This window comes from Delphinapterus leucas, chromosome 20 (assembly GCF_059928025.1).
Source record: "Delphinapterus leucas isolate spDelLeu-1000000601 "Yukka" chromosome 20, BTC_Dleu_Yukka2, whole genome shotgun sequence".
In the NCBI taxonomy this organism is placed as follows: domain Eukaryota; kingdom Metazoa; phylum Chordata; class Mammalia; order Artiodactyla; family Monodontidae; genus Delphinapterus; species Delphinapterus leucas.
Window position 1 is genome coordinate 51,599,947 of NC_143148.1, and position 15,527 is coordinate 51,615,473.

A 15,527-nucleotide genomic window follows, 5' to 3' on the forward strand; every position below is an offset into this window, starting at 1 on the left:
CAGCTAGAGGCCTGGGCAGCTGGCTGAAATGTCTGAGGAAGGAGGGAAGAGAGATGAAGAAGAAGAAAAACAGGAAGAATGAACACAGATTCAATTGAAGAAAAAGTGTTTGGCTGAGTTGCATAAAAATGATCTCATCTTTTTTCCTTTTAATATATCACTACATATAGTGACCATAGTGTCTCTCTAATTTCAGGACATGCTCTGAAGATGAAAAGTGGTGTGTATCTGCTTAGCACTCTTTTTAAAAAAATTTTGTGGGATTATAGTTGATTTACAATGTTGTCTTAGTTTTGAGGTGTACAGCAAAGTGATTCAGTTATGTGTATACATATATTCATTCTTTTTTAGATTCTTTTCTCATATAGCTTACCATAGAATAGTTCCCTATGCTCTACAGAAGGTCCTTGCTGGTTATCTATCTTATATATAGCAGTGTGTGTATGTTAATTCCAAGCTCCTGATTTATCCCCCCCCACCCCTGTGTTTCCCTTTGGTAACCATGAGTTTGTTTTCAATATCTAAGTTTGCTTCTGTTTTGTAAATGAGTTCATTTGTATCATTTTTAAAAAATTATATTCCACATATGAGTGGTATCATATGACATTTGTCTTTCTCTGTCTGACTTATTTCACTTAGTATGATCATCTCTAGATCCATCCATGTTGCTGCAAATGGCATTATTTTGTTCTTTTTTATGGCTGAGTAATATTTCGTCTTTCAGAAAAACATACTCATATCTGTACATTTACAGATGATTTCCTCCTTAAGTTCCTTAAGCTGGAGACACCACCTGTGTTCCAAATGAACACAGATTCAGTTTTGTCACCTGTGTGAAATTAGGGCCCTGGTGTCCTGCTTCCCACTGTCGTCCGCCAAGATGTTTGTTGTTCACCCAGCGACTCAGCCCAATTCTAAAGTCTCGGTGGTGTGAATCCAGGACAGCCACATCCCGATGCATTTTTCATGCATAGGTTGTTCACACTAGTCTTTGAGATTGTACAGTTAGCATATGTTGTCCTAGCGATGTATTTATTATAATGGAAGTGTTCTCAGGGAACCAGATTTAATAGTTTTAAATCAGAGGCCAGCACGGACTTTTAGGAATTCCATTCATAGTAAGTTTCAGGCCCGATGAAGGGTTATGGAATGGGTTTCCATTGCCACATCTCCCCCGTCCCACAAATCTCACCTGGCCTACAAACGTTCCGCTGTGGATTTCTTCAAGCCAGCCACCTGTTGCACACAGAAAATTCAGGGTTTATACCATCACCTACATGACACGCCTTCCAGTGAAAAAGGGGTGGGGGAAAACGTGGGCTGGCTGTTGGGTTTGTATCCTAAACCCTTATAACAACGTGAGTCTCCTTAATGGAGAGTCTTGTAAGCCTGGGACTGACGGGAATCTGGCTTTTCTTGTGTTCAGTTGATAGCCCCTTGAAGGCTGGAGCCATTGCCCATCTGTTTAGCTCTCTTATTCACGAGCAAGTTGGACCCGCCCCCCCCCCCCCCCCCGCCCCGCCAACCCGAGGCCCAGGTACCTGGCATCTCTTGGTTGATATCAGGATCCACAAAGGTTTCTTACATTGTTAAGCACCAAAGTAGCACTGCTGTGTACCATCTTTACTTAAACTGCCCTATTTCATGTGTGTGCATCCCCCAGCGTGCTTAAACAGGAGAGGCGAATGAGAGAGCGGGCCCCAAGATGCCCAGAAGCCTGTGGTTGCTCTGTGTCTACAGAAAAGAAGCACTGATCGAATTAGACTCTTAAATGTCTGTGGATGTCAGGTTGAATACAGGCAGCTATTCAGTGTCTTACTCTGGCAGGAGAACAAGTCCCTTGGAGGTGGGAAGCCATGCAGGTCCCTGGAAGTGTGAGCAGATTGTTAAAAGTGTATCAAAGATGGGCCACAGTGATGCCAGATTGCACCCTTGCTGCTCATCCAAGGTCTAGGGCTAAACCCTCGCCTTTACCTGTTACATGCTTAGTCCTTCCTTCTCTTCCCAAAGAACTTCAGCACCTATACCTCCAGAGACCCAGCTCACCTCCCCAGACCATGTCCCCTGCCACCCTGTCTGCTACCAGTGCAGATGGGAAGCATCAGTGCTTGGTAGGGGAGTGGAGCTGCAGTTACCCTGAACCCTGAAAAGAAGTATCAGAGAGCACATGCTTTGGAATCAGACCCAGCTGGTTTCTACCAAACTGCTTGGACTCGTAACAGACTTACTCTTTCTGAGCCTTAGTTTCATCACCTCTAGAATGGGAAGTCTTGTTAGCTGTTACCTAATGGAGTTAGATATTCTGTAGGTAAAATGGCTGGCAGAGTGCCAGGCACAGAGATGGTCACCGTTACCAGTTGCTTTCTTGGGTTGATCACTCCCTGCCGAGATCAGGTATAAGAATGAATGTATGATTGGCATTCCTGGGACTGCTTTAAAGGAAGTACCTCCAGGCTTTCACGATAAGCCAGGTGTCCAGAAGGTGGCTTGCAAGCAAGGCTCTGAGTTACTTAGAACATGTTTGGAAGCTGTGTCCCATGAGTGCCAAGCGCAGTCATGGACGCTACAAGGGGCTGTAAAGGAAGCCGTGATAAATCACTCAGACCCTCCGCAGCTCACTCTTCTCCCTAGCGCTCCAGGCACAGCCATTTCTCAACCTGTTCAGGGTTTCCCTGTGAGTCACCTGGACAGCTCTCCCATCATCAACTCCCAGCCAAGACTCCCCCTCCTTCCAGGACTCAGGATTTATCACGCTCAAGAATTGGGTGCTGGAGACAAGATGCCACATTCCTTTTCTTTTTAGATTCTGATTTCTTTGTGATGAAAATAGAGTTGGTAGATAGGCAGATATTCCTTTTATACATGTATATGTTTTTATTGGACTGTGAATTTCTTAACCTTTGTTAACTCATGACCTTAGTAAATTTTTTGACTGGACCCAAGCGTAAGACCTGATTCAACTTTTTTTTCCCAATCAGGAGTCACTTGTTACTTTGAAAAACCAACTTTTATTTTTTGAATATGTAGTCAGTAGTGTGCATGGTAGAAGAAGGAGAAGAAGAAGAAAATTTAGGAACTGAGGCAGAAGAAAATTCAAACGTTCTATTAACTCCACTGTCCTGAGATGATCACTCTTAATATTTTGTTCTTTGTTCATTTTTTCTTTCTTCTGAGTGAAGACTTTTTTGTTTTAAACAAGTTGGGCTCCTAATCTCTGTGTGTGTGTATGTGTGTGTGTATATTCTTGAATAAGAATTTCTCATGTCACTAACCATTGCTTAGAAAAAGTACCATATGAATGAATTGTATTTTGTTTAACCATTTCTCTCTTTTTGGATAGTTAGGCTGTTTTGCAGTTTGAGCACTGTATTTTTATTTTGTTTTTTCAGAAAATTTATTTATATTTTTTTTAAAAACTTATTTTTTTTCTCCCAGTTTTATTGAGATATAATTGACAGCACTGTGTAAGTTTAAGGTGTCCAGCATAATGATTTGACTTACATAACACGTGAAATGGGCACTGTACGTTTAAAAATAAGAACTCAGGTGTATTTTATTATTTACTTTTGCCTCACATATTGTGTCACATAAGCATAGCGGTTATGACGGCAGACTCCCCGATAATCCTTTCACCTCCACTGATTAACCTAAGCCCATCAAGCTAACATACGTGTCTTGCCAGAGAACTGGTTTGGAATCAGACGTGTGACCCAATCCTGACGCGTGAAAATGGAGGGCACTCCTGGGAAAGGTTTTCTTCCTCCTGAAAGTGTTGCACGAGGAAAAGACAGACTTTCTGCTTTCTCTGGACGTTGGCTCAGCCTGGACGCTCTGCAGCCATCTTGTGCCCAAGCAGCCTTCCAGCCTGAGATGAAGCTGTCCCCAAAGGGGACAGAGAAACAGGTGGAGAAACCCGGGTTAAATGGGACATCATAGAGCTTCTGGTTCCGCTGTACATGTGGCCCGTCCACCTCTGGACTTTGGTGGTCAGAGAAGAAGCTATTTAATAACTTTTTTTAAACGTTTTATTTTATGTTGGAGTACAGCTGCTTAACACTGTTGCGTTGCTTTCAGGTGTCCAGCAAAGCGACTCAGTTATACATATGCATGTGTCCTTTTTCAAATTATTTTCCCGTTTAGGTTGTTACATACTATTGAGCAGAGTTCCCTGTGCTGTACAGTAGGTCCTTGTTGGTTATCCATTTAATTTAATTTTTAAATAAGTTTTCTTTTTTTTAGAGTAAGTTTATTTATTTATTGGCTGCGTTGGGTCTTCGTTGCTGTGCGTGGGCTTTCTCTAGTTGCGGAGAGCGGGGGCTACTCTTCATTGCGGTGCGCGGGCTTCTCGTTGCAGTGGCTTCTCTTGTTGCAGAGCAGGGGGTCTAGGCGTGCAGGCTTCAGTAGTTGTGGTGCGTGGGCTCGGTAGTTGTGGCTCACGGGCTCTAGAGCGCAGCCTTAGTAGTTGTGGCGCACGGGATTAGTTGCTCCGCAGTATGTGGCATCTTCCTGGACCAGGGCTCAAACCCGTGTCCCCTGCATTGGCAGGCGGATTCTTAATCACTGCGCCACCAGGGAAGTCCCTGATTATCCATTTTAAATCTAGCAGTATATACGTGTCAATCCCAAACTCCAAACCTGTTCCTCCCCGCCAGTAACCCTAAATTCGTTTTCTAAGTCTGTGAGTCTGTTTCTGTTTTGTAAATAAGTTCATTTATATCATTTTTTTTGAGAGAATAAGCTGTTTTAAGTTGGTCTTGAATCACGTATCTGTTACTTGCACGTGGATACATCCCGCATCATTTAAGTAGGGTGAGCAAATATAACATCTTCACAACGCAAAGAGTCCTACAGAGGGAGAAGCGGAGATGCAGAGAGAAGGTTTGCCCAAGGTCACACCCCCTTTGGGGAACCCAAACTGTTGCAGAAACTTCTTTTTAAGTCATGTCTTTGCTACTTAAAGCAAAGTGCCTTCCCTCCCCCTCAGGTAGAGAGACGCTGTCCCAGGGCCAGAGTGACATCATGAAATGAGCCTGGGATGGAGAGTCAGAAAGTGTTATTTCAAACTCGCTTTGACCCTTCACCTGGGTGTGTGATTTAGGCAGAGCTTCTCAACCCGTCTAGTTTCCAGGCCCCTTACTAGTAAACGGAGTTAATATACTGACACGAGAATCATGAGATATGAATGCCTTTGTAGAAATATAAAATGGTCACACAATTATCATTGTTGTCCACTCCAGTGATATTTATCTAGCACCTACTATGTGCCAGACTCTATTTTACGTTTTAGCAATATGGCAGTGAACAAACAGATACCTCTGCCCGCATGGCTTTTATATTCTAATGAAGGTGGCAGAAATTAACAGGTAAAACAATAAACTGAGTGCTCTGGGAAGAGGGACTCAAGTTCCTTCTAGATTCTGATTTTTCCAGGATTTAAATAATAATTTTAGGTGAGCGATTATTATTTTTGTCTATATCTGTGTATGTGTCTATCTGTCTGTCAGTCCATCCAACCATCCTGCCCCTTCCTTCATTCCTTCATGTCTCCCTCTCTCATATATATGTATAAAATTACATACTCCACATTCTAGATTCTGATTTCTCCATGATCTAAATAATAATTTTAGGTGAGCAGTTATTTTTTTTTGTCTATCAGTCTATCTGGCGGTCCATCCCTCTCCCCATTTGTTAGTTTATTGCCTTTGAACTTCTTAACCTTTCTTAACCTACGTCCTGAGTAAATTGGTTGGACGTTGGGATAGCACTTACTTTTACTACTGTCCGCATTTTTGGAAATAGACTAGTGTTTCTTAAATTGTGTTCCAAGGACCCCTGAATGTTGCAGTAGTATTTTCTGGGGTGTGCCCATGCACGTGTGAGCATGCGCATACGTGTTTATCTCAGTGATGACCTAGAAAGATTAACTAAGCATCTATGGTTCATCTGGGTGACCACCTTAAAAATAATCACAAACACATCATAATGCCTGTGTTTGCATTTTGAGTTAGTGGTGACTGTGGCCTAACTCTGCTGTTTTCCCCCAGTCTTCTGACATCTTCCTATCCGGTGTGCATTGCTGGTCCTTGTCAACCTTATTTTACAAAGAGGAGACTGAGGCTCAGGGGAGCTTCGAGGCTGTGCCTGGGCCACACAGCCCTCTGGTTGCAGGCCCGAGAGTTGGCCTGAGCCCCACTCCCCTCGCCCCCCAGCCTCTACCTCTCCCCTCTGTCAGCATCACCCAGTGGGACACGGGCCCTAAATCTGATTTGATTGCTGAGGGTAAACCAGCTTATAAGATGCTACAGAGCAGTGCTTTTCCTTTCTGAGAACTTGATATAATAAAGTTGGCTTGATCTCCCCAGCCTGTATCTTGAGGGAACAAGTAAATTAAACAAGTAATTATATCCATAATGTTTTCAGAAGTTAGAAGATTTAAATATATGAACCTCATCTGAGCGTGCCGCCTTTTGTCTCCGGTGTTTCCTGCCAAAAGATCTCTTGACAGGAAATAAACATTAAAATAATCTTTAATCCCTTGTCTGGTCTATTACCATTAACAATTGATGCACTTTAATTTTGTGGGATTTTAACTACAAAATGGAACGGCTAAGTAGTGATAATTGGGTTTGGAATTATACGGTCATTTATATCAACAGAGATGCAAGAGGCTGGGAGGGAGGGTGATTAATTATTTACTATTTCCTGGCTGTGGTTCCTATTATAGAATTTTCTGATATGTTCTGCTGTGAACAATTATCACCAAATGAAAGTAAACAAATCTGTGATCTGAAGCCTTATTTAGAAGTTAGACTATATTTAGGTGTTCCGGGCTTGATTTTCACGGACCCTGTGGGCTGTGCGTGTTCCCCTTTCACGGTCCCACCTGCCCTGAATTTGAATATGGTTATCTTTGTGCATCTTACAGGCTCCTTGACGCGCAGCCCTGGGGCGACACCTTGGTTTGCCAGGGGAAAACAAAACCAACATCAAGTCAGATGTCGGTTCAGTACCAAAGGCGTATTTGGGAGGGGGTCATGGTTTATTCTTCCCTGTACCTGGTTTGCTTCATCACAGTGTGGGGAGACAGGAGCAAAATTATCATGTCAGCTTGAGAATGACAGTTATGCTCTGCTCTTTCTTTTAACGTCAGCACACACAGGCATGTGCGCGTGTGCTTGTGCGTGCGTTCAGTGCAGGGCCACCTCTTCATGCCTCCGTCTGCCCCGCCATCGTTCAGTGGCACATAAACACTGTGTGATCAAGCCTTTGTGGGTGTGCAGTCACCGGCATGGCACGCGTTGCCTTTCTCTGTCACCTCTGGGTGACACATCCACAAGGCGCATCCCTGTGAATCTTCTTAATTCTCCCTCCATGTGACTCCTTCCAAAGCCAGGGGCCAAGATCCTTCAGTAGATTCCTCTACTCGTGAAGATTGATGGGTCTTTGGTCCGATGTGTTTCGTGGGAAGCAGAAGGACACTTAGAGAAAGGATGTGGACAGCAGCCATTCCAAGGGTCACTCCGACAGTCTCAGTTCACCCCCAGACTCGGAGGCGTCAGGGCATTCGAGCATACGCTCGATGAGCAGGTTTTCCCGCTGGGTTCATGCATGCCTTGAATTCTGGGGTTAGCGCAGGCCTCTCCTGGTGCTTTCCGGGTGTATGAGTGGCACCTCCGTTCATCCACCCGCACAACCCAGACACCAGGCAGCTGTCACCTCACCCTCACGTGTGTCCTGCCATCACTGAGTTGTGTCGCTTACTGCCTTGGGTCTGTCCCCGTGGGTCATCTCCACCATCAGCACCCTAGCTCTGGTTGCCGTCGTCCCTTGCCTGGGTTGTTACCATCCTTCCTCCCTGGGCCCGCGGTACGCTCGGCCTTTGCACTCTGCGGCCAGGGCCTGGGGACGGGTCACGGGCCCCTCCTGCTTTTCCCAGCCTGTGATTCCGGATGGAGACGGGGACCGCCTTGCCCTCTGTAGCTCGGGAGGTGGAGCAGAGAACGACTGGAGGCTCCCTCCCGTGGGCCATGCTCGACTCTTGATTTGCCGATGATGGTACTGTTGTTTTTGTTATTATTATTAACTCAGTTTTCTTTGGTGGGTAGAGTGTGCGTGTTGGTGGTGACTGTCCTCTTCAGGGAGACTCGGCCCTGGAGTGCTGGACACACTTTGGAAGCCAGACTCCAGGGCCGGGTGACTTTGATGTTTCATCTGGTAGCAGAGGTTCTTAACCTCACACTGTTGACTTGCGGTTCGGCTAACTCTTCGTCGTGGGGTGCATTGTGGGTTGTTGAACAGCAGCCCTGGCCTCTACTCTCTAGATGCCAGTAGCCTCCACCTGCCTCCCAAATCCTGAAAAGCCAGAAGTATCTGCAGACACTGCCAAATATCCCTTGGTCAGGGGGCAAAATCACCCCTAGTTGAGAACCCATGCTTTATGCCCTTCTCTACAGTTTTTTGGGTTTTTTTGTTGCGGTGCGCGGGTCTCTCACCGCTGTGGCCTCTCCCGTTGCGGAGCACAGGCTCCGGACGCGCAGGCTCAGCGACCATGGCTCACGGGCCCAGCCGCTCCGTGGCATGTGGGATCCTCCCGGACCGGGGCACGAACCCGTGTCCCCTGCATCGGCAGGCGGACTCTCAACCACTGCGCCACCAGGGAAGCCCCTTCTCTACAGTTTTGATGTGTGTTTTGTTTTTTTTTTTCCCCAAGAGAAAGTATTTATACTCTTATAGATTACAACAAAAGAAAGTATGAATAAAACCAAAATAATAATATGAACTACTGCTTCAGTAATGCTCAGTATGTGCCAGGCCCTACTCCAAACACTTGCTATGTATTCAGTAATTTAATCCCCACGAGAGTTCCATAAAGCAGTAGAGTAGTTTCTGCGGGTTGCCTTAACAATGTACCACAAACTGGGTGGCTTAAAATAAGAGAAATGTATACTCTCACAGTTTTGGACGCCAGAATTCTGAAATTGAGGCATTGGCAGGGCTGGTTCCTCCTGGGCCTCTGAGTGAGAATTGGTTCCAAGCCTCTCTCCCAGCTTCTCGGGGGGCCTCAGCCATCCTTGGTGTTCCTGGGCTTGTGGTGGCAGAGCTCTGTTCTCTCTTCCCAACTTCACACCACCTTCTTCCCTCTGAGTTTGTGTGTCCTATCTTCTTAAGAGGACGCCAGTCATTGGATTTAGGCCCACCAGAATCCAGTATGACCTCATTTTAACTTAATTATCTCTGCAAAGACCCTATTTCCAAATATAGTCTGAGGTTCCAAGTGGACTTAAACTTTGTGGGCACACTATTTAACCCAGTACAAACAGGTTTTACTCTCACGTGCATTTCACGGGCAAGGAAACTGCGGCATATAGGGATGACCTGACCGCTTAAATCACAGGTAACCAAGTGGCAGAGCTAAGGATTCAAACCAAGTCGAACTGGTTCCACAGTCCAAGTGTATAACCATTGCACTGGTGGTTCTCAAAGTGTGGTCCTCAAGCCAGCAGCACTGGCATCACCCGGGAGCTTGTTAGACATGCACGTTCTCAGGCCACACCCCAGACCCCCTGAGTCAGAAACTCTGGGAATGGGTTCCAGACATCCTGTTTTAACAGTCCCTCCAGAGGCTTCTGATGCACCCTAAAGTTTGAAAAGTCTGGTTGAAAGTGCAGTGTAAGAAAAATACCTTTGAAGACATCATTTTAATCAATTATCAAATGTTGCTTGAGTGCACTTACAAAGCACAGTACTAACATCTTACTCCAAAAGGTTGGGCAGGAGAGTTCTGTTTATTTGTCTAATGGGATCTTTTCTCCTGGTTCACCAGTGCCCAAAAGCATTTGAAAAATCACACTGATCTGATCTTTGCCTATATGAAGATAGAAAGCGCCGAGTCAAAGATAAATTGAGAAAAGTGTTTTCATTTGGCTAAGTCACTCTGCTTACTTAGACGTACAGCCTGACTCTTCTTAGATGTTTATTGCAGGAGAGCAAACCACTAGACCTCCCGTTCCCTTTCATCAGCTGCTTTCTCATCCATTCCCAGGGCCTTCCCCCCGAGGAATGCCACTCTGTTCATGCACGTAATAAAGTCAACTCGTCTTAGGCTCATCAGTACATTGTTAATTGACCTTCATTTCCTATTATTTCACCTCAAAGCCAGCACATCGCTCACCATGGTGACACCGGGGTTGTCGATCTCGCCTGGGCAAGCATTTACTCTTTTTAGCAAGCTTTCATTATCCTCTGTTTCGGAAGGCCTTTCCCCCATCCGTTTACTTTTGTAAACGTCACTTCTTTTTTTTTTTTTTTTTTAATTACAGATTATATAAAATAATGCTATCAGCAGGAAGGAGGTTATTACCTTGCAGAGAAAGTGTTGAAAGTAGATTGGCCACTCTGAGCCCACGTCTGAAATGCACTTGTGCACGTGAAGTTCCCCCGTCTCTGGCAGAAACCCCTTCCATTTATTTGAGGAGGTTCGGTGTGGGCCTGGGGGAAACAGAAGGAAATTGGAGGCATTGATATTCTCCCTGGAGGTGGAGGAGACCGCTCAGCACAGGAGGGGGATCTAGGCTGGCTTTTCAGTTTCTGCTGGGAGAGGTCCTGGGGTGGAGATGTAGTGATGAGCGTCCGAAGTTCCCTGCATCTTCTATCAGTTAATTCACAAAACAAGCCAGGCCTTCCTCGTCCTGGAAGAGTTTTACCTGAAGCTTTGCTTCATTTCTGATTGTCTGTATTGCTGCTTGTCACCCCACTTGGGGGAAATAAACGTTAAAAGGAATAGAAGCTCATGGTAAAATTTCAAAACTTTCGATAAGATTTGACAGTAAGAGTTTTCCTCCATCCCTCATCTCCAATACTTTCTCCAAAAGAAAGCATCTATTAAAGAAAGGTTTGTTGTGGGTTCTTCCAGAAACCTCGTATGCATTTACCATCAGATGTAGACATGTATAGCCTTTAAAAAAATGCACGCACCGAAGACCATTGAATACATTTTGTTCATTACCCTGCTCTTTTTATGTGATAATGTCTTGGAGATTATTTGGTATGGGCACAGGTAGCTCGGCCGCCCATTGTGCCGTGACTGCCTAATGTTCTACCACGTGGTGTCCTGTCACTTACCCGTTCACTCCTCTCTGGACACCTGTACGTTGAACCCGTGTTATGCTTTTACACAAGATTCGGTAACGAACACTCCTGCGTGTGCCCTTCATCTCCTTGTACCAGGATATCAGGAGGGCGATTTTGCAGTAGCAGAAGTGCTGGAGCAAGGGTTGCGTGCATCTCCGAAACGATTAGTTTCATAGGATTTGCCTAAGTGTCCTTTAGAACAGTGGCACCAGTCTCCTCTCCACCATCTCCCCGGAGAATGCGTGTGTCACCCCAGAAATTGTCCCCAGCAGCCACAGAAGAAGAAGAAGCAGAAGAGAAGGCTAGATCACCATTGACAGGTCAGCTAGTCAATAATCAGCACCCCAATTTTAAAAATTCATCTGGTCGTCGTGTTATAAGTTTCTTCTGAAGCGAGCACTTCATAACACCGTGTAGCCCAATCCCTAAGTGTGGCAGCTTTTTTTTTTTCCCTCCCCTTTCGATGTGTCACATTGATTTTCTGTATGACTTTATCTGCTAAATACAAAGTGGGATTGAACAGTTATTTGTCTGGATTTGACCATTCCTTATCAAACATTTATGATTTAGCTTTCGTCACGGCATCTTCTTGTAAGGTGTTTCTTATTTTTATCTTTTTCCGTAAAGGTAGGATTGTGTCGACAGCCCCGTAATAAATCTCTCTTGAAAGAGACGTGTTGCAGAGGGTGGCGAGAGAGCAGGGGGTGGTGGTGGGGGGGGCCTCTGCCTGGGCTGTTTGAGGGAAAGCTTCAAGAAGGGGCACTGTGAATTGTTTCTGGACCGAAGTCCTCTTTTAATACTAGTAATTGTCCCCCCAGCTTTGGGGCTTTGCAGTATCTAAGGATTGGTTGCTTCTCGGGAAGCACATAAGGGTGCTGCTCTGACAGTGAATTGTCTAGTACATAAGTGAGGTTGGTACAGACAAGGCCAAATCTTAGAACCACCTCCTGTCTGCACATAGATTAATGTCCCTGTCAGGGTCAGGGCAGGGTCACCAGCATTCACTAAGAGTCTTGGTTGGAATTTAATCTGCAGACAAGAGATTGGAGAACAACAGAACACAGTGAGACTTCCATATTTTTCTCTCATTCTTTCTGTTTCCTTCTTGTTGAGCTCATTTTCTAGGTCCACAGAGAGAAAAGAGGATTGGAAAATTTCACTCAGTTCTAGGAAACTTTATTGAGCACCTACTGTGTGTCGAGCATCATGCCCTTGGAGCCAATTCCATGGACACAGGGATGAATAAAACAATATGGCAGCATGGAGGGAGTGGCCATACCAGTGTGGGTTTGCACCCCAACTCTTCATTGTTGGGTGACTTAGAGAAATTTTTTGTTGTTGCTTAAAATAACACACACCTGTCACATCACCGTTTCTGTGAATGAAATATTTGGACATGGTTCAGCATTTCTCAGGCCGTAATCAAGAAGCTGCTGTCCCAAGCTCGCACTTAACGGTTCTTGGCAAGATTGGGGTTTTGGCTCTTGGTGGGCTGAGGGCCTCAGTTGCTTGTTGGCTGTTGGCTGTTAGTTGTTGCCGTGTGGGCCCCTCTAAAGGGCAGCTCACAGCATGGCAGTCCAGCTGCGTTTCATCTGAGTGAGCCAGCAAAAGAGCAAGAAACAGCAAGCAAGGCAGGAGCCAGAGTCCTGGGGGGACTTAGTCTCAGAAGTGGAAATCCATCTTTTTATTTATTTTTTAACTGAGATATTATTTAATACTGTAACATTCTCCCTTTTAAAGTATGCAATTCAGTGGTCTTTTAGTATATTTTCGAAGTTGTATAACCATCACCACTGCCATATTACGGAACATTTTCATCACTCCAAAAAGAAACCCCACTCCCATTAGTAGTCACTCCCCATTCCGGGCCCCTGGCTTCTGGCAACCACTAATCTGCCCGCTTGCTGTTTCTATGGATTTGCCTCTTCTGGACAATTCACATGAATGGAATCATACAATATGCAGCCTTTTGCGATTGGCTTCTGTCACTCAACCTAAGGTTGTCAAGGTCCATCCATGTTGTAGCGAGGATCATTATTTCATTCTTTTTTTTTTTTTTTTTTTTTTTGCGGTATGTGGGCCTCTCACCGCTGTAGCCTCTCCCACTGCGGAGCACAGGCTCCGGACGCGCAGGCCCAGCGGCCATGGCTCACGGGCCCAGCCGCTCCGCGGCACGTGGGACCCTCCTGGACCGGGGCACGAACCCGCGTCCCCTGCATCGGCAGGACTCTCAACCACTGCGCCATCAGGGAAGCCCTTCATTCTTATTTTATGGCCAAATAATATTCCGTTATATGGATATACCATATCCACTCATCAGTTGATGGGCGTTTGGTATGTTTCTGCCCTTTTGGCTCTTATGAGTAGTGCTGCTGCCAGTACTCATGTACAAGCTTTTATGTGAATGTGTGTTTTTCTTCTCTCGGGTGTATACCTAGGAGTGGAATTGCCGGGTCATACGGTAACTATGTTTAACTTCTGAAGAGCTGCCAGATTGTTTTCCAAGGTGGCTGCATCATCTTACAGTCCCACCGGCGTTGGAGAGTTCTAGTATCTCCATGTCTTCATCAGCACTTGTTGTCTGTCTTTCTCATTACAGCTCCTAGTGAGCGTGAAGATGTGCAAGTATTTCCTTAATCCTCGGTTGACTCCTCTGGGAGCATTGGGCAGTTTCGTGTTAGGGTTTCCAGGAGTAATAGAGTTGAGGCGGGTCCAAGATTTTGTTTGTGTTTTTAGCCCCAGGGCATCACGTTGTGTAGTAGCAGACCCAAGTTCACTCCTCAGCACTCTTTTTTTTTTTTTGCGGTACGCGGGCCTCTCACTGCTGTGGCCTCTCCCGTTGCGGAGCACAGGCTCCGGACGCGCAGGCTCAGCGGCCATGGCTCACGGGCCCAGCCGCTCCGCAGCATGTGGGATCTTCCCGGACCGGGGGCACGAACCCACGTCCCCTGCATTGACAGAAAAACTCTCAACCACTGCGCCACCAGGGAAGCCCCGTACTCTTGTTTATGGAGATGTGGGCCCTGGGTTTACTTAGGAGTGTTTATTTCTGCTTTATTTTACAGCGGGTGTTCCGAGCGTGTGTGTTTTTATACTGCAAAATCACTGATGGTAACTTTTGTTGGGAAAGGCCCTGGTTCCTACTGATGTCACATAGAACTGGCCCATAATCTCTGACCTTGAATCTCTTCTAAAGAACACAGCCATGCTTTCCTAGACTCAGAACATCTTCTAATGCTGCACGGCTGGACTGTCTCATTTCTATTCCACAAACACCATGCTCGATGCCCTGGCTACAGTGATGGCAACCCCGTAGAAAACCCATGTTCTGTAGGGACTCCACTGTTCCCAAGGAAGTTCCCTTTGTGACCCCATGTGTGTGTTTACAATATAGTTATCAGTACTCCAACTTGCTTGATGTTCTGACAACACCTGTCTGATACTTGCTTGTTATTTTACTTGTTTACCTAACTCCCCATTTCTGCCCTCATCCCCAGTGTAAGTTCTATGAAATCACGGTTGTTTTTTCTCATGTTTTGTTTACTGCTGTGACCTCAGTCCCTTGAGCAGTTGCTGGCACATGGTAGGTACTTGACAACTAGGTGGAGGACGGAGGGTGGGAGGGGGAAGACCCCACTCTACAAATCTCATTGTAGAGCAGAGGAAATTGAGTCTTAGATTACTTAAGCAACTCAGCTTCCCCCTTTGCCTGGCACTTTCTTGTCTTCATTTGTTTAGCAAATATATATTTTGAGTCTAGAGTGTAGAGTCCTGTTAGCACTTTGAGGTCACACTGCCTGCGTTTGATTCCTGGCTTCCTGTATATTAACTGTGCGTCCTTGGGTGAGTTACTGACCTACCGGCACCTCAGTTCTCCTGTCTTTAGAATGAATATAATAATAGTGATTTCCTGCTGTTGTGAGGACTAAATGACTCAGTGCACGTAAGATCTTACAGAATCAGGAGTGTGTAAACCTGGATTACTGCTCTAATAGTGACGCCTAATATTTTTATTACCCCTGTTTCGTTTTTGCTGCCGTTCCCTACTAGGTGTCAGGCACTGTTCCAGGATCCAGAGATGCTAGGTTAAATTAGACAAAACCTCACCCCTCGTGGAGCTTGCGTTTAAGTGGTCGGGGGAAACGAACACGTTAGATTGTTTCACATGGGAATGAAGAAAGGGAAGGAAATAGTGATTGTGTACGTGGTCAGAGGTGGGTTTTGAGGAAGATGACATTTAAACGAAATCCTGAATGGTGACCGCTGTGCAGACATCTCAAGAAAGAGAATCCCAACCGGAGGCGTGACAAGTGCAAAGGTCCTGGGGTAAAAATATGCTTGACCTGTTCAAGGGAGAGGAAGCAGCTACTGTGGTTCCAGCCAAGTGGAGTGATAGG

General features: G+C 45.6%; 1 protein-coding gene across 3 annotated transcripts in view; it reads left to right on the top strand.

Annotated features, from left to right (window-relative positions):
- The window catches only part of WWOX (WW domain containing oxidoreductase), a 982,828-nt gene that overhangs the window by 474,774 nt on the left and 492,527 nt on the right, over nucleotides 1–15,527 (top strand). Inside the window, exon 9 of one of the 3 annotated variants that reach the window (XM_022583125.3) lies at nucleotides 1–15,527. This exon is cut by the window's right edge and continues 32,845 nt beyond it. The exons of the other annotated variants lie outside the window; for them this stretch is intronic. Coding sequence (XP_022438833.1) covers nucleotides 1–27 — 27 coding nt within the window. The 3' untranslated portion in view covers nucleotides 28–15,527. 3 annotated transcript variants of the gene reach the window in all.